The sequence below is a fragment of the Nycticebus coucang genome, chromosome 10 (assembly GCF_027406575.1).
Source record: "Nycticebus coucang isolate mNycCou1 chromosome 10, mNycCou1.pri, whole genome shotgun sequence".
Taxonomy (NCBI): domain Eukaryota; kingdom Metazoa; phylum Chordata; class Mammalia; order Primates; family Lorisidae; genus Nycticebus; species Nycticebus coucang.
In genome coordinates this window covers 54551792-54571683 of record NC_069789.1, presented here as the reverse complement: position 1 = coordinate 54571683, position 19892 = coordinate 54551792, and the positions used below count along the sequence as shown (strand labels likewise).

The 19892-nt window shown below is 34.7% G+C and overlaps 1 protein-coding gene across 5 annotated transcripts in view; it reads left to right on the top strand.

Annotated features, from left to right (window-relative positions):
• Window positions 1-17286, top strand: part of CD46 (CD46 molecule) — a 40913-nt gene extending 23627 nt beyond the window's left edge. The window contains exons 7-13 of one of the 5 annotated variants that reach the window (XM_053608077.1): window positions 34-69; window positions 182-226; window positions 6043-6090; window positions 7493-7528; window positions 8031-8094; window positions 12202-12294; window positions 15280-17286. In XM_053608077.1, coding sequence (XP_053464052.1) covers window positions 34-69; window positions 182-226; window positions 6043-6090; window positions 7493-7528; window positions 8031-8094; window positions 12202-12253 — 281 coding nt within the window. In that variant the 3' untranslated portion in view covers window positions 12254-12294; window positions 15280-17286. Of the gene's footprint in view, window positions 1-33; window positions 70-181; window positions 227-2241; window positions 2290-6042; window positions 6146-7492; window positions 7529-8030; window positions 8095-12201; window positions 12295-15279 lie in introns of those variants that run through there. The other 4 variants (XM_053608076.1, XR_008383292.1, XM_053608078.1 and 1 more) reach the window with 4 other exon arrangements.
• Window positions 17287-19892: the final 2606 nt, after the last annotated feature.

Below are 19892 nucleotides of genomic sequence, written 5' to 3'. Positions count from 1 at the left end.
CAATAACTTCCAAGTTGTTATTTTGTTTCCCAGTGCTGCCTCCTCCCAGTACAACTTTGAGTCATTCAGGTTTAGTAACTTCCTTCTTATATTTTTCAAAAATCTTGTAAATTCCTGGTGGAGATGCCAGCAATAACTCCCAAGTGCTTGATCCTATCTACACTATTCTTTTGTTTTCCAGTGTCGACTCCTCCCAGTACAATACCTCCGATTTCCAGTGTCTCAGGTTTAGTAATTTCCTGCTTATATTTTTTAAAAAATCCTTTAAATTCTTGGTGATTTTTTTCACAACTGCTTTAGATTTTTGATGATTTCCACTCATTCATCATTTTTAGTAATGAAAGGAGGTGGAACATTGTACAGCCACTGTAGTTGTGACGGATAGTGATTCTAAAATCATTTGCCATAGCCCACAGATATAAACAGGAATGTGAACTTGAGAAAGTTACATAAACTTGAAATGTGTTTACTCATATAAAAATGATTTGTTGCCTTCCTTCCTAGGTGGTAGTAAGGCTTAAATGGGATAGGTTTAATGCACTTAGCACAGTGCTTATATAGGAAGCTCTTAAAGGTAGGTTTATATGACTTATGTCATCACTAAAAATATGTTAGTGAAAAGAAAGGTGCATGGCTTCTGTGTGTAGTCTGTATTTTGTGTGTGTATGTCAGCAAGAATAAAAATCTGTATTTTATTCCTTGCAGAAGTGATCTGTTGACTCCATTACTTAGTATGTTACTAGTCCAAGACTACGTTTCATTTCCTGGAATGCAACTAGTTCAGTTTTTTTCATGTAGTACATTTAAACTCAGATATTTCTGCTGTCTCTAGAACAAGACCTGTATTTGTGCCTCCTCCCTATCGCCTTCCCACCTTATACAATTATTTTTTTTCTCTTTATTGTCTAATTTTATTTGCCAACAGAAACTAAATTTCATAGCAACTGAAAGGCAGGAGAAGTTGTTATTTACTGAAATGGAATGGGGATTTCTTGCAAGGACTCCTGATCAACTGCTGTGCTTTTGACTGGAGAGATTATTTTGATACGATGGAAGGAATTATCCTGATTTTAACACTGCTATCTCTGACTTCACTTTGGTTGCAGCAGAAACAAGAGACAATAGGAGTTGGGGGAAGAGCATTAGCCTAGGCAGACTCTGTGCAGATTCCTCGTTTGGCTCTGCTTAACTCAAGTAACATAATTCCTATGGTCTTGGTTTCCTTTTAGTTTAACGGAGATGTTGAATTTAAATAAATATCAATTACTGGATTCTAATTTGTTTTTATATATTTCCTACCTCCCTAATATTTTAAAGGGTACAAGGGAATTATGCATGGTAAAATAGTAATAGAATATATTTTTAGAATTCCTGTAAGGAGCCAGTACTTGGTAGCCTCTATGAGTACCTTAGTTGAGTGCTGTGGGGTTTGGGGGAGGGGCACAGAAAAAGATGGTTTTTTGGTGGACCGATACATGAAAAAACTAAGATTGTATGTGAAATTTATACCTCTTGAGTAACCCATGTTTATTCATATGCTCCTTGTGGGTATATACTATGGAATACTAAGTTTGCTGATATGCTGTTCTGAAAGAGTTAACTATAAGCGTTTTTATAAAGGATTTGTGAAACACTGATGTAGCTTAGTGTTTGAAAGATGGGGAGAGATTGATTGTGAGACAAAATTAATTTAAAAAAGAAACTACAGGGATTTTTTAAAAATCAGAAGTCATAATTCCTTATGAGATTGAGGACCGATAAACCATGTTTTATTGCCAGAGAAAGATGATGTTAAAAATATCAGTAGCCACATAGAATGCTATGTGAAGGTAGATCTAAGTGTGCTAATATGAAAAAAATGTCTAAGAAATCCTCAGTGGAAGAAGAGTAAGATGCAAATTATGTAGTATGATACCATTTAGATTTTTTTCCCTATAAACAGATACATATATTTACTTTAAACACTTTACTTTTATGATTTACTATTAACTTCTAAGATTTCTATTATAAAACACAAAGTATAGTGAAGATTCTCATGCATACAACTGTATGTAATTCTGCAAAAATATATACGTAGCTTAAATTACGAGAACTGGAACTGGCAAAGTTCATAAAGTATGTGTATTTTTCATTTTTATAAATAATCTTTAAAAAATAAGTAAATTAAATCTATACTTTTGTATTGAAAAGGCTGTTATCAATAAGGCCACTGAATTTATAGAACCAAATTTATTTTTCTAGGTCCTAAGCCTACTCATCCCAAGAAGCCTTCAGTTTCAAATTATCCAGGTTCGGTAACTCTTTCTCCTGCCGATATAGAGAACTTTTTAAGTGATAGATGAAAACTGACACATTATAATTTGCATTTCTTTAATCAATTGCATTGAATATTTTTGGTCTACATTTATTTACTCATAGCCTTTGCCTAGTTTTTGATTAGGTTTCTAAATTTTGTTTTTTGAAAACTCATTATGAATTAAAGCCCTTTTAATGTGAAGTGTCAATTTTTTCTCCTTTTTTCTTTCCTTTTTTTTTGAGACAGAGTTGCTGTTGGTAGAGTGCTGTGGCATCACAGCTCACAGCAATCTCATACTCTTGGGCTTAAGCCATTCTCTTGCCTCAGCCTCCCAAGGAGCTGGACTACAGGTGCCTGCCACAACACCCAGCTGTTTTTTTGTTGTAGTTGTTGTTTAGCAGGCCTGGCCGTGTTCAAACCCGCCAGCCCTGGTGTATATGGCCAGCACCCTAACCATGAGCTACGGGCACCGAGCCCCGGTTTTTCTTCTGTTTTATTTTTATCAGTCAGTTTTCTCTTAAGTTTTTAATACTATTGAATATAGATTGCTTTTTATAACTTTTTATTATGTGAGTAGTATATGAATATTTTTTGTAAAATTTCAGACATTACGAAAAGTATACAGAGTAAAAGATTAGTTTTCTTTCTAGTCCATTATCCAAGTTAACTACTGTTACTAGTTTGGGTTTTTTTTAAATCTATTTCTGTACATCCACGCCTTTTTATGTGCAGTTTGGTTTACATGTAGTTTGGTATTTTTCCTTAAAAATGACATGCTGTACTCATTTTTCTACTTGTACCCTTTCCATGCAGTCTTGGATTGGTGTTGTATTCAGATTTATTCTTTTCTAACGATGACTTGAATATATATCATTTTATTTAATAACTATTCTATCAGTGGTCATTTATACGTTTGGAAGTTTTATACTGATAAGGTAGTTGGATGTATTGATCTCTTCTGTAACAGCTATGAGTTTTGTGTCTTTCTTATAAAATATTTAGGTCTTCCCCAAGATGAAATTATATAATGATTTCAGCCAAGTGTTCTGACTTCATTCTTTGCATTTAAATTGTTGGGACATCTGAAATTCATTCTGGTATATGCAACGAGGTAGGGTTCCTCCCCAAACCATCCTACCCCAATGATAGCTAAATAACACCATTTGTGGATAAGTCGTCTGCTCTCCAAATGATTTGACATGCCACTTTTTATCAGATATTGAATTTATAGGTGTTCTAGCCTCCTTTTTCCTTTGAACTTTGTCCATTCCTGTAACAGAATCAAGTCTTTTTATTTGTTTGTTTAACCTGTAACACTATATGCATTTTAATATCTGCCAGAACACTTTCTTTTCAGAAAATTGCCAGGCTACTCTCACATTAATTTTTCCAAATCAGCTGTTTATTTATTTTACCATTTTAACCATATTAAGTCTGTAATTCGGTGGCATTCGATACATTGAAAATGTGTTTATAACCATCACTGCCATTCAGAATTTTTTCATTACCCCAAATGGAAACTCTTCAGGGGTCCTCAAACTGCGGCCCGTGGGCCACATGAGGCGGTGTGATTGTATTTGTTCCCGTTTTGGTTTTTTACTTCAAAATAAGATATGTGCAGTGTGCATAGGAATTTGTTCATAGTTTGTTTGTTTTTTAAACTATAGTCCGGCCCTCCAATGGTCTGAGGGACAGTGAATTGGCCCCCTGTTTAAAAAGCTTGAGGACACCTGCATTAAACAATAAACACAAATTTATTTCTCATATGCATCACATGTTGGAAGGGTAAAGCGAGGGTGAGAGAGATCAAGGACAAAACCACTCACTTAATAGCACACATATTTCTGCAATAAAAGCATTAGTCCCTTCATGAAGGCAGAGCACTCAAAGGTCCCATCTCTCAACTTTACACTGGCAACTAAATTTCACCATGAGCTGTGGGGGTACAAACATTCAAACCGTAGCACCATCCTAATAGATATGTCATTGCAGTTTTTATTTGCATTTCCTCAATGATTGATGATGTGTCAAACATCTTTTCATGAGCCAATTAATCATTTACATATCTTCTTTAGAGAAATATCTATTCAGATCCTTTGCTCATTTTCAAATTAGGTTGATTTTTGTTTCTGAGTTTTAGGAGTTCTGAAGATTAATCCCTTATCAAATATATGATTGGCAGATGCTTCCTCCCATTCTGTAGACTGTCTTTTCCCTCTGTAAATGTGTCCTGTGATGCATAAAGTTTTTCATTTTGAAGTGTAATTTATCTATTTTTTCCTGTGCTGCTTGTACTTTTGCGGTTACATCCAAGAAATTATTGCCAGATCAGACGTTATAAAGTATTTCCGCTATGGTTTCTTCTAAGAGTTTTATAATTTTAGCTCTTTAGGTTTTTGATTCATTTTGAGGTAATTTTTTGAGTATGATAAGGGTCCAACTTCATTCTTTTTCATGTGGATATTCAATTTTATCAGCACCATTTGTGGAAGAGAATCCCTTTTCCCCCACTGACAGTTTTTGGCACTCTTATGGAAAATCATTTGACCATCTATGCGAGGGTATATTTCTAGGTTCTCTATTCTGTTCCATTGGTCTGTACATCTTGTCTTTATGCCAGTACCACTCTGTTTTGATTCCTGTAGTTTTGTAGAAAGTTTTGAAATCAGAAGGTGTGAGTCTCCTTAACTTTGGTTTTTGTTTCCAGGATTATTTTGGCTATTTGGGGTCCCTTGAGGTTTCACATGATTTAAAATGGATTTTTCTATTTCTGCCAAAAGCATCATCAGGATATCTATCGATAGTGTTGCACTGAATCTGTACATTGCTTTGTATAGTCTTAACCCTTTTCCAATATTAAATCTATCCATGAACACAGGATTTATTTATGTCTTTATCCTTTTGTTCATTGTACTAGTCTTGTGCCTCCTTGGTTACGTTTATTTCTAAGTATTTTATTCTTTGTGATGTTATTGTAAATGAGATTATTTTCTTAATTTCCTTTTCAGATTATTCATTGTTAGTGAGAAAATACAACTGATTTTTTTGTGATTTTTGTCCCCTGCAATTTTGCTGAATTCATTTGTTAGTTCTAACAGGTTTTTGCATGAGTGTGTATGTGGAATCCATAGGGTTTCCTACATCAAAAGATCATGTCATTTGCAAACAGAGGTAATTTTATTTTTTTTCTTTATAATTTGTATTCTTATTACTCCTTCTTCCTGGCTAATTTCTCTGGTTATTTCTTCCAAGACTATCTTGAATAGAAGTGACAAACGTGGACACCCTGTCTTGTTTCTGATCTTAGGCGAAAGCATTCAGTCGTGTACCACTGAGTTGAGTATGCCATTAACTGGGGACTTTTAATATGTGGCCTTTATTATGTTATGGAAGTTTCCTTTCACTCCAGATCAGTATGTTAGAATCGCATTGAATTCGTAGACTAATTTTGAGAATATATTAACAGTAAAGATAAATTTGCATCCTATACCCACAGAATAATTGTCACAGGACATCTTAGTATGTAGGAAGAAGAAAGATAATGACATTGAATATAAATTTATAAAGTTTTATGATATTGATGTAAATGAGCAAAGTTAATAAAGTTTATAAGGAAAATGAAATTTTAAGAGATTTGTAAAATGATGAAAAAAATCAACCTATGAATTTAAAGGATTTTAAGCTTTACTTTTTTCCTTTTCTTTTCTTTTCTTTCTTACTTAATCCATTTTTCTTCTTTTTTCTAGGATATCCCAATCCAAAAGAAGGATTTTTTGACATTGGCGAGGATTTGGGTTGGTGCAGATAACAGGACAATTATAAGTGGTAGTATGAATTAGGAACATGTAGGTAATTATAGTTTTTATTAATAAGAGGTCCCCCAATATAGGATTCCTAGTCAGGTGAGGCAACTTCCTTAAATTCTTATGGTTACGTGTTGCTTTAAATTTTATTCCACACAATTTGCTTTCCACATGACAGCATCCTTTTTTGTGATGGCAATTTGTATATGAATTCTTTCTACTCATATTTGCTATACACAAGCCTTAAAGTAACATAAATTGGGTTAGTTTTTCCTCGTAACAGGCTGGTTAAACATACTTTATATAAGGCTGTACAATTTATATAGCATATATTAAAAGAAAATAATAAAGTATAGTTATGGCAGTTAAAGTTCAATGAATTAAAAACATTTCTTAATAAATAAAATAAAAGAAGACAAAACCCTATTACTTTTCATTGCTTAGTTTAAGCAATTTGATCAGTCTTTTTATACAAGGCACCTCAGGCTGATTTTTGAGCATATGCTTTCATTCCAAACTCTGCGGTCAAACTGTCATTGTGCCAGGAAATCCAATACCATCTTAAGCTGTTACACACTTGATAACTTTATGAAGTGAGGTGAGCAGAGTTAAGCATGACACTGTATGCTTTGACTTATAGCAAGTTAATACAAATAATTACAGTTTAGAAAAAGAGGTACCCCCTGAGAGAAACACTTCTACAAGTTAAGATTGTATAGAATGATTTAGTTTTCTCTAGATAGTCAAAAATGGATGCTCAAAATTCTTGGTATAATTTTTATCCATGTGCCCTGGTGTTTCATTTATTTTAGAAGGAGTCTCCTTGGTATTTAGGACTATGTCTTAATTTTTTTGGAGGGGAGAGGATGGGGAGTGGGGAGGTAAAAAGGCTAGGAGGGGGGTTAATAAGATTAACTATTATTTGCAAAGACTCTGCAAATACCATCTGTATGCTAGATTAATAGAAATTTATTAATGACTTATTCTATATATCTACTTGAAAAATATAAATTAAATTCCTACCAAAAGTTATTAAAATATGATTGAATGAATACTGAACTAAACCAACAATGGGATAATACTTTTAAGAATGACTTTAATCTAATGAACTGTAGTTGTTCTAATAACCATTACTAAGTAAAGATAGCTACAGAGCACAGCAATGAAAAGTGAGGTGCCTATTACTAGTTTCATTAAGTTGGACCCTAAACCTGAGAGGTTAGAAAAGTTCTGAGATCAAAATGACCCAGCCACAATAGCAGTCATGCTAAAATGAGACGGATAAACTTTTTTGCTATACTGTTTAAGATTATCTGATTGAAATAAAAATGCAGCTGCTATCCGGAAATCTGTACACCTTCAACATCTTCAAACTGTTTTTATTTTTACTCAGGTCCCTGGGTCATCGTTCTAATTATTGTTACTCTGCGTAAGTATCCACGTTCTGACATTACTTAAATTTTAAAACACTACTTATGTAGAAGTGCATTATTTTGTAAATGGTTCTTTAGTTTCTATAGTTTTTACAGCTTGAGATTAAGTAAAACAATTTATAAAACCTGACCTTTTATATGATACACTACCTTGTGTTGGCGATTTTATATTCTTGTATAGTTTACATATCCACTTAGTACTAAAGCGTAAGTTAACAGATATTTTCTAGAGATGATTAGTAACATGAGTTTACTTCTCAAAAGTGCTTTTGATAATTTTCTAAAGTAAGCAACTTTACTAACTGAGGACTCTGTAAGTGATTCCAGGGAATTGAATTTAGACAGCAGAGTCTGGATAGAATATAAATGTTCAGTGCTTAATAAAATAACATTTTCTGGCCACTGAAATATAACCAGCATTTATTTCTCCTGCTAGATTTTGAATTTGGGTAATTAGTTTTCAGAGTCAAACATCATTTGTTTCCTGTTTCCTTATAGTTGTTGGAGTTGCAGTAATCTGCATCGGCCTGTATAGATGTTTTGAAAGGAGGAAGAAGAAAGGGTAAATTAAAGCATGTTTCTTCCAACTTACTGGTGCTTTTCATCCTTGACATGCTTTTATGCTGCTTACATTTGTACTTTGCATTGTATGCCATCTTTTTTTTTTTTTTAAGTGTGCCTGCATTGTTGTGGCCTACGAATTGCATTTCTTTGCTAACGATATTTTCTTTCTTCTTTTTTTATTAATATTAAATCATAGCTGTGTACATTAATGCGATCATGGGGCACCATACATTAGTTTTAAACAGTTTGACACATTTTCATCACACTGGTTAACATAGCCTTCCTGGCATTTTCTTATTGTGTTAAGACATTTATATTCTACATTTACTAAGTTTCACATGTACCCTTGTAAGATGCACCGCAGGTGTAATCCCACCTATCACCCTCCCTCTGCCCATCCTCTCCCCTCCCTCCCCTCCCTCTCCCCATTCCCCGCATTCTTAGGTTATAACTGGGTTACAGCTTTCATATGAAAGCAAAAAATTAGTTTCATAGGGCTGAGTACATTGGATACTTTTTCTTCCATTCTTGAGATACTTTACTAAGAAGAATATGTTCCAGCTCCATCCATGTAAACATGAAAGAGGTAAAGTCTCCATCTTTCTTTAAGGCTGCATAATATTCCATGGTGTACATATACCACAATTTATTAATCAATTCGTGGATTGATGGGCACTTGGGCTTTTTCCATGACTTAGCAATTGTGAATTGGGCTACAATAAGCATTCTGGTGCAGATATCTTTGTTATAATATGATTTTTGGTCTTCTGGGTATATACCTAGTAGAGGAATTATAGGATTGAATGGCAGGTCTGTTTTTAGATCTCTTAAGTGTTCTCCAAACATCTTTCCAAAAGGAATGTATTAATTTGCATTCCCACCAGCAGTGCAGAAGTGTTCCCTTTTCTCCACATCCACGCCCACATCTCTGGTCTTGGGATTTTGCGATATGGGCTAACAATATTTTCAGCTACTTTGAACATCATTGCAGCATGAGGAATCTGCAGAGTTGCTTCAGTTGCTATTACGACCTTAAGAAAAAATTCTGTGGGATTTGAGGTTGAAATTCTTTAACAAATGATGGATCACTGCCAGGATTTCCCTACCCTAAGTAGGGAAGGAAATGTTCCCTAAATTAGACTAGTGGCCCAAATTAAATTTAAAGTAGTTCATTGTTGAGATTTTGACAGTTGTATTCACTGTAATTTTTAAGATGAAAATTTTTATTTGTCTCTAAAACTTAGTTATAAGAAGCTATGTAGATGTCTTCTTCAGATACCTAATTTGATTTTTTTTCAGTTATAATATTTATGTATTTAAACCAGGGAATCAAAAACAACACATTTGATTTCCCTTTTATGTTGTCTTAATTTTTTAGACTGCAGTAAAACTGATGGGGTTAAACTAAAAGTTGCTCAGAGGAGTAAGATTTATAAGGCAGCTCAATTAGCTTTTGTGTGTGCTTTTATCTATAAAAATGAAAAAAGGGAGGACATAGAATAGGAAAAATATATATAAATACACATCTTCTAATGAAGATGGGATTTTAAAACACCAAACTTAAATTTTAGTGAATTATTTCTTTTTTCTTTATTATCTTTTATCTTTATCTTTTATCTTTATTACAATTTCACAAAAGATTTCAAATAAATCCTGCAGCATAAGCAAAGATTAGGTGATTTGGAATTTCTGAAAGATAATATGCATTTTTATTGACTTTTCTTCCCCTGTAGCTTTAGAAATAGCTTTGAAATCAAACCTAATAATTTTTCAGACTTTTGGTGCTCATAGTTTTATAATACAACTTCCTTTTACATTAGTCATCAGATTTGGGCCATGTCATAAAAGTACATTCTTCATTCATAAGGAGCTCAAACATTTTTCATATGACTTGGTTATCTTTTTAAAATAACCACAGTGCCTTCATTTGAATCTTAAATCTTGTATTTATGGAACATATGATATGCATATTTGATTTCCATGTCAGTTGTTTATTTTAAAAATTATATATGTGCAACAGTGTGAGTAGGAAATGCTAGTGATGAAATATTTTTATAAGTCCAAAAGGTTTGTGTAGAATTAACTTCTCAAGAAAGCAAAACAAAGTCATATTCTGCTCATTTTCCTTCTTTGTTTAATATATCACTGCATCTGAATCTTTAAAGGTTCCCTAACAAGCACTAATCAAACTCTCTCTAGCTACCAGTTAATGGGGCTATTAAAGCTCAATGGTTAATGAGATCACTGTACTCCCAAGTTAAAGTTTCAATAGCAGTAGTGATCTGTGATTCCAAAATTAATTTGGTGGGTGAATTTTTTAAAGCCTATATTTTACAGCATAGGGTCTATCAGAAAATTGTTCTAGGAACATTTTAAAATATTTTGGGGAAGTTTTATGTCTTTAACCAACATAGTGTCCCCTATGCAGCAGCACAACTTGAAAAAAAAATTCAAAAAGGGTGTGAGAGAGGTAATTCATAATTGTCTTTGAACTAAAACATTAACTGTAGGAGAGTATCTTCTGAGATATACGTTGCACCACTTATGACAGGAATATACTCAGTTAGAAATTCAATATAATGTGTAATGGCTGAATCCAAAGTTAGGGTCTTTTTGTGAATTGTTTGGCTCCAAGACATTGAAGCTCCATTCAACTCTTCAAGTTCCATATTATTTTAATAGCTGAAGTTTGCTCTAACCTGAGGGTGGTATATTTTTGTTCATTAGAGGAGAAAGCAGAGCTTCTCCAACTTTAACGTGCAAGTTAATTACCTGTAGATCTATTAAAGTACAGATTCCAATTCATTAGGTCTGGGACGGAGCCTGAGATCCTGAATTTCCAGTTATCTCCTACGTGATGGTGTTACTAAGCCTGGACTATGCTTTGAGTAACTAGCATGTAGACTATTATTGATGTGCCTAGATTGTTGAAATTTGAAGGAATACCATCAATTTACCATTGGCAAATTTTTCTGATATTTAAGTTCACTGGAGTTTTTAAGACTTCCTTGTCTAAAAAAAGGTGTGGGGTAACCCCTCCAATTGGCTGTTGTTGCCTTAAAAACTTGTTACACAGACAATAAAATGTATGAAGTTACTTCATTGCTAGGGGTAACTCTGGAAGCAGGGTAGCAGGCACAGATAATCCCCAAATTGCTGTTAAAGTGTGACTCAAAATGGTTTTGATATAAACTGGTACTTATGATGATTGGGGAACACAATTACTATAGCTGCTTTCATCTCAAAAAGTACAAAAATAGTATGAGTAGTCATTTTAAAATCATTCAACATCATTTAACTAGAATAGGGTCTTGATTGGTCTAGAACATGTCCCATCTTCATTGCTTCTTACTTTTTCCTTTCAGCTTCCCTTTTTAACTAATTCTTTTGTACTTTCTAGTCTTGGAAGCCACAGCTCTTTCCCTGCCTGTGCTACTGCTTGAGTCCCATATTGCATGTCCTGTGTGTTTCTGAACAACAGATGCCTTTTGTTTACGTAATTATTTTCATAACTTGCAGTAATTATTTTCCCCCATAACCATATGATTTTGGTTTTTTATGACAGTTAAATTATCCCCAGATAGGTGACAGTTGACTAAGTTAATAAGAATAATTTGCATAATTTATGTTTATTACCTGTGACAAAATAGTTTTTTGTTTTTTTCATTGTTTAGCACAACTTCAACCTACTTTTAATGTTACATTAATATGGACTGACCTAATTACTTTGTAATTTTTAAGCTGTCTATGCTTAAATAGCAGTTAATAAATGCTGTGGTTGAAATAGTGATCAGGGCAGGTAACTGAGGACTGTGAGAACAGAGGGCAAAAAAAGGATCAAATTAACTTGTTTTCAGCATGAAACATAACGAACAGAAATTTCAAATCTGTTCATCTGCTGGATGATCTATAAGACTCCAGAGGTCAAGTAGTTTCTTGTGTTTCCAGTCCCTTGGGGAGAAATTAGAAATTCTTGATTTATGAACCTGATTCTCAGCTTTCCTTCTGTTCTGTTCCATCCTGGATTTTTATCCCACTTATGCTATACTTGCTTCTTTTTGATTTGTCACTATTTTATTCAGCTATTTTCCTTTCCTCTGTTCAGCACATACGTAACTGGTGAGAGCTACAAAGAAGTAAATTTTACTTCTCTCTGAGAAGAAGAGATGAGAGAAAGGTTTGCTTTTATCATTACGAGGTATCTGCTTTCTGTTGTTTCTTTTCAGAGATGTCCTTTCTTTTGCAAATAGTTAATGGATGTTTAGCTATCACCTGAGCTAAGAAAGTTGGCAAGTAAACTTTCAAGAGGAAATTTAGATTCCTGTTCCATTTGCTAAATGATTGATGTTTGTTTATAGCAGTTTTTAAAAAAAAATCTAACGTAATATGCTTTGACATAGGCTCTACTAGAGTTATGCTTCTCTCATCCTTTTGTCAGACTACCTAGCTTCCTCTAACTTGTAGAGCAGCTGTCAGCCCCAAAGTCAGGGAATATGTGAGCCTTTAGAATCACAGAATCAGTTCATTCTAAGTCCAGGGAAGAAAAAATGCCCTTTTACAGAAACTAGAATGTATTTTAATTTTGTAAATGTATTTAATGCCAACGTATAAATAACTCTATAAAGGCATTTTACCTGTTTCCCTTGAATATATTTAGTCTACTTGAGAAAAAAAAACTCTCAGATTTTGAAAAATTATGGATTACATTGCCTTAAACCCTTTGACTCCATTCACTTCCTGTCTTTCAGTTGGGATGGGGTAGGTAAGTGTTCCTCCTTGTACTAGCATATGTGTCTGGGTAGCAGGGAAGAGAGGGAGATCTGTGTCCCACCTCTTCTAATGTGCATGAGAGTAAGTAACTGACAAAGACAAGATTGAAAAAATAGTTTGGGGAGTAAGAGCTACAAAGACCAATGGTAAAGGACAATTTTTTAGTAACAGCAAAGTGGTGCCTTTGATCAGAGGGGCAATGGAAAAGATAAAACAGACCAATAGAAATGGCATTTGGGGCCAACCCAGCTCTATATACAATAATACCCTTTTACGCACAAGGGATACAGTCTAAGACCCCCAGTGAATGCCTGAAACTATGGATAGTACCTAACTATATATGCTGTGTTTTTTCCTATGTATAGATACCTGTGATAAAGTTTATAAGTTAGGCACAGAACGATAAATAGCAATAACTGTTAATAAAATCAGAGCAGTTATAACAATATGCCAGCATCACTACTCTTGTGCTTTGGGGCATTAAGTAAAATAAGGGTTACTTGCACATAAGCACCGTGATACTTTGAAAGTTGATCTGAGAACCGAGACAGCTCCTACGTGACTTAACGGGCAGGTAGCATAGACAGCAGGCATACACCAGAAAGCGGGAAAAGTCTAGTTCCGCATGAGATTTCATCATGATACTCTCTGCATGGCATGCAGTTTAAAACTTACAAATTGTTCATTTCTGTCATTTCAATTCAAAGAGAGAAGGTGGGGGTCAAAGAGTTCAAGGCAGTGCAGTTCATTAATGTTTTTGGACTGACCTTGGGTAGCTGAATCTGCATAAAGAGCCGGGAGAATGGAGGACCCATCTTCAGTCGCTTAGGATTCTTGTGAGGCTAAAGCCAACTAGGGAAGTGGTTTCAGAGTGTCCAAAAACATTTGAAGATAATAATACTGAAGTTTAATATAAAATAACTGTAATGGGCAATTGAGTTTCAAATTTTTACCATCCTCAAAATAGCTTCATTGTCATATCAAATGAATGTTTCTTGAGATTTATGTTAATGGTTTTTAACTTCTTCAAATGTTGGATTTCTATTTAAAACTCTACTTTAAAGACTACTATTAATGGAAAAAAGAATTCAGTGACAGGCTAAACTACTGAGTTCCTTCATCACATTTCTTAGTAAACTGCAGTATCACAAGTACAGTCATGTGACAATGGAGTAACCTAGCAATGGCCTCTCCTACAAAGGGGAATATTAAAGTATCCAGAATTAACATGGCTAGCTGTCACCCTGGGTATTCATCTCTGAAGTGTTTGCTGTGGCACATGTCCTGGTAAATAACCGACTGGTCCAAATGTAGTTTTAGTTTGTCTATTAAAGTCAATTTAGTAGGCAGTAACTGTGGACTTCAAAAGAGGCTAGTCCAATGTAAGATGTGCTGTAAGTAATATACACAATAGATTTCAAAGACTTAGCACAGAGAAATATAAAATGTATGTCAAAATGATAATATTTAGGCTAGACTGGGTTAAATGAAAATAATGTAAGTTAGCTTTTCCTATTCGTTTTCCTTTTTTAATGTAGCTTCTAGACAATTTGAAATCACACATGTGCCTGGCATTATATTCCTTTGGACAGCAGATTAGAGTAACAGATTTTCTAAAGATATGTATTGCTGCAATAAAAGTGTGATGTCAACTTGAGTTATTTAGGAGAATCTTTTACCAGAAGACATGATTTTCTTGACAGCAAGGGGTCAACAAGGTATTATTTACCACACTGGAAATGCTGTCAAAATGATAATATTTATGCTATCCTGGGTTAACTAAAAGTAATAAGTTAGCTTTTCCTATTTATTTTCCTTCTTTAATATGGACTCTAGACAATTTTAAATTACACATATGCCTGGCATTATATTCCTTTGGACAGCAGCAGATTAGAGTAACAGATTTTCTAAAGATATGTATTGCTGCAATAAAAGTATGATGTCAACTTGAGTCATTTAGGAGAATCTTTTACCAGAAAACATGATTTCCTTGACAGCAACGGGTCAACGGGCATTACTTACCGCACTGGAAATACTGTCAGAACCATTACCTTTTGAAAGGTTGTGTCTCGGGGCCGCAGCTTTAAGATCATGATGATAGGAAAACTCATGTTTCTCTCCAATCTTTCACATTGGTCTTTAATCACAGGGAGAAAGTATTTACTAACTACTTTGCGTGCTAGCACTCTACTTCTTGTTTTGGAGGGGATGTGAAAAACAACAGAAGGAGAGAAGGGTTTTTAGCGTGAGACTGGTTGAAATTAAAGAATCAGTTATTTCCAAGTTTGAGAACTCAGTAGGAGAAATTGTTGGGGGGGGTTAATTTGTCTATTTTGTAAATAGGCTTCTGGAATTTTATTTCTGTATTTAGTTATATTTGTCTTTGATACTGTCTTTATACCTTGCCTTGTAGGAACAGAGAGGTTAGAGCTGACTATGTCACTTACCAGCATAAGTCAACCACTCCAGCAAAGCAGACAAACTGAACAGTTCCCACAACCTGCTTTACCAGTTTATCTTTTGATTCTGTTAAAATCTTCAGTTGTACAATAGCTGCTCTTTAATTTCACTCTCAGGAGTGCATCTGTAAAGTCATAATGTTGTATCTTTATGTCACTTGAGTGTGGTCACCATCCTCTGATGCTTCCTTTGAATTTGGATGTGAACATATTGCCTGTTTTCCCTTCAATAATATTTCTATTTATGGAGCAAATCAACATAGCTTCCTTGGTAGTATTAAGGTAGGAAAATGATTTATAAAACTGGAAAATTTAAAGAAATATAGACCAAAATGAAATTACATACTCAATGATCTTGAGAAATTAAAAAAAAACAAATGTCATTTTATTTTTGTTAAGAAGTTAATTTTAACATCTTTTTTTATTCAAAGATTCATTCCAATGCTTACGATTCATTCTTTCTACAATTCTAACATTGCATATATTGTTCATTATAAAAAGCCTTTACAAATGTATCTGTACTACTGTGGCTCTTATCTGTTAAAAACAGGAACACTATAATATTGGGAATATGGACAGATTTGATTTCCTTAGCTAAGAATATTGTTGGAAAATTATCTAAAAGTTAATAGGATAAAAGTTAGGTTGTTTTTTGTTTGGTAACATCTTTGGTGATTTAAAGAAACAAGAATGTTTATGTATGGCATTTATTGTCACCTTTTCTTACCCATCAATCAACCCTTAAGAAAGGGTTGATTTCAGAATCAGTTGCGTCCTTTCATTTGAAGTTAGAAGACTGACATCCACAACAAGAATGTTGGTTTGTGATGCAAAGTGAACGCTGTGACCCTGTGGTCATCTTTCACTAATGAAGTCAAAGAGAGCTTTTACTTTAAACATGCTCTCTTAAAAGTAAGTGGTTTTGTAAAGACAATCTCAAGTTGGGTCAGGATCTTAGTCCATTTACATTGTGCTTGCTATCAGGAGCATCTTCTCTATGTATGCACCTTACCTCATCTCCTAAAAAGGAGAGTAAAAATTACTTCATACATAGTAGAGAAGGACACTTCACTTTTGTCTATTTGCTTTTGGTCGTATTTAGGGACAAAAAACTAACCATTGCTCAGGGAGCATGTCATGCTCAGGGAGAATAGATCTTGGTCATCTACTGAACCCCCAACTTTGGCACAGTCCCTTTCAAAGAAGCCAGTGGGCAAAGAGAAGGGGCAACCATTCCAGTTCAAATGTTGTTTTAAGTTGTGTTTTGAACTTTTGTGTTTGGAATCTAGCTCAAGTTGGGCCAAAGAAATCTTGCCTTGAGAAGACTGACTGGGGAAGCAAGTGTGGATCCAAATATTGTTTTACTGTATGAAGACATGTTTATAGTCTTCCCTTTGTAATCTCCTGCGAGATGAGATGCCTTAGGAGGGTAAAAGTTGGAGGAAACATAAATAGGAATTCGAAAAGCATAGAGTTCAAGTTTAACTATACCCATTTTCAGTTTTCAAGAATATAGCAATCGCATTAGAGGCAAGGAATGGCTATGCTTTTTTTTTATAAACTTAATTGTATTTTCAACTAAATTATTGCTTACAGTAAGTATACTTTTATAGCAGTTTCTGCTTCAAATTTAATTTTTATATTTGAGATTTCTATATGTATATATATTTTTGTCTAATAATTTGTGAATCACTTAAATATATGGAGAGGTCTGTTTTCTTTAGAACTTTGTATAAATGATAGGAAGAAGCATATTTGAATTTTAAGAAAAATGTATTTGTGATAAAATGAGAAATCTCATGTACAGAGGTTCTTTATTGCTCATTTTTTCGGAAAACTGGCTCTTGAAATATGTTAAAATAAAATTGTACATTTGGAGAAGCTTGATTTATGATGATGTGTTTATTTCTGGTGTGTTCTGTCTCAAATCAGTGTGTGTTTCTAATTGGGGCCTGTCTTCTAACCATCCTCCTCCCACAGTCCTCTCTCCTGCCCTGTACTGCTCAGACCCTTCTCTCCAGGCATCCCTGTACCAGCCCATCACCCAGATGCGACTCAGTGTTCAGTGACCCCACATTGCCTACAGGATGAAGCTAGATTTCCTAGCCTGATACTTGATGAGCTTCTGCAATTAAATTCCAACTTTTTTCCCAAGCCTTTTCTTTCTGCTACACTTCACATAACCGCCTCTCAGTCAAGCCTGACCATTTGCCCTGTGTTTTCTGCCATATTCCTAGTTCACCATTGCTTGAAGTACCTATTGTTCTGTCCAGATCCTATGCATCTTCCAAGGCCCAGCTCAAATATTATACATTCCAGAAAGCTTCTGATTTCTGCTCAGCTCTCAGTCTTTATTACCTAACTTTGGATTAGCCACATTTAAGTATCTGTGTACATGTGTCTAGCAGATTTATCTTCCACATCCCTTTAACATATACACAGGGCTAAATAAACCCAAGTTGCAATAAATAAGGCATAAAATTGATTAGCATAACTAACAGGTTTGGTTTTGTTCATACAAAAATCATTCTCACTGTTTTTGAAGATTTAAATTAAATAATATTGCTACATCTCTCAGATCGGCCATTAGTGTTTCTCAGCCGTGGCTACACACTAGAATCACCTGGGACAACTTCCTGACACCTGGGTCCCATCCCTAGCGATTTACAGAGTAATTGATCTGGGATGTAGCTTGGCTATAGGGATTTTTTTAAAGTTTCCCAAATGATTCTAAAGTTCAGCTAAGCTTGAGAACCTCTGCATTAATGATTCTTAAGCCCCACAGTCAATTTCTTCATATAAACTTAGACAGACAATAAAGGCTTATATTTACAAAAGAAAATTCTGGCTTTATTCCACTTAGGAAAGAAATCAGAAAATTCAACTTGAATTAAGGTTTTATTGCCTAGCTAACGGAACAAGGCTATGGTTAGAAAAAGAAATTCAAGCTTTCTGTTTAATATCAACATGGGACAAAGATTATAATTACTATAAATAAACCATTTTAGAAAATTTTATGTTGCCTCAACATAATTATTTTATAATTTTATAAAATATATAGGGAGAGTAAGCTAACAACACAAGTCTGCAAGAATGCTGACAAGACCCGAGATGATTGGAAAGAATATGAATTTGCGTTGTTAACGTTATCTTAGGGTTTAAGACAAATAGGCAACTCTATCACAGTCTAAAGCAGTGGTTGTCAACCTGTGAGTTGCAACCCACAGGAACTGTATTAAAGGGTTGCAGCATTAGGAAGGTTGAGAACCACTGTTCTAAAGCTTAGTAATGACTTTAAGCTAACATTTTAACCAAGAATAAGTTTTGCATATTTAAAAAATTTGTATACTTGTGACTCAAAAGCAGAATTTAACGGAATCTACTAGCTTGCAGAAAATGATGCAAAACCGAGTGACTGTACATATGAATTTTTTCCCCCCCAAGCTACATTGGTTTCATCAAAATTTCTAGGCTCATCCAGAAAAGGTTACAATAGGAAGTGTAATTCTTTGTACTTTGTAGCACGGCTGCCCTCCTGTGGACTGTTAGGGCATTTGCCAACCCCCTCCTTACCCATTCAAACTTTGCCATTATTTAATTGCAGACATTGCTGATTTCCAGAAGCCATTTTTTATTTCACTTTGGATCTTCTATAAACTCGCTCTCTTCTGCTGCTTCTGTGACATTAACATTTTTAAAAGGGTTAAACTTTCAGAGCTAGGTGCGGTGGCTCACACCTGTAATCCTAGCACTGGGCTGCAGGAGCACTTAGGGCCTGAAGTTTGAGACCATCCTGAGCAACAAAGTGAGACATCTCCCCTCCCCAATGGAATCTCTACAAATACTAAAAGAAAAAACAAAAAAGACAATAAGCCAGGTGTGGTAGTACACATCTGGAGTCCTAGCTACATGGCAGGCTAAGGCAGGATCACTTGAGCCCAGGTCAAGAGACGGCAGTGAACTATGACAAAACTGCACTCCAGTCCGGGCCACAGAGGCTCTGACTCCCACTGCAAAAGGGGCGGGAGTTGTTAAACTCTGTCCATTGTTAAATATGTAGGAAGTATAATATTTGGAATCCATGACCAGTACACAATTTTTCCTTTCTTCTCACATACCAATAGAAGGTGAACAAATCGCCACAAATACAGGTAACATGAGAATGCTACCCATCTTGATTCCTGACTTGACAGATCCAGAAAACCTGTACAGAGGTAGTACCCTGTTTCCCCGAAAATAAGACAGTGTCTTATTTTAAGGTGTGCTCCCAAAGATGCGCTAGGTCTTATTTTCAGGGGACGTCTTATCTTTCCTGTAAGGTCTTATTTTCGGAGGATGTCTTATTTTCGGGGAAACAGGTTAAAACTTAGGAGAAGCCACTGAAGTGTATAAAACTGAATTCCCTGGTGTAGCTTTTAGAGGATTGAACTATTATTGAATGTTCAATAATAGTGGAACATGCAATAATAGTTCACATCCTTTGTCAAACAACTATAAACAAGTTGCAAATCCTTTGTCAAACAACTATAAACAAGAGCTCTGGCATCTTAGCTCTAGGGCTTGTGGC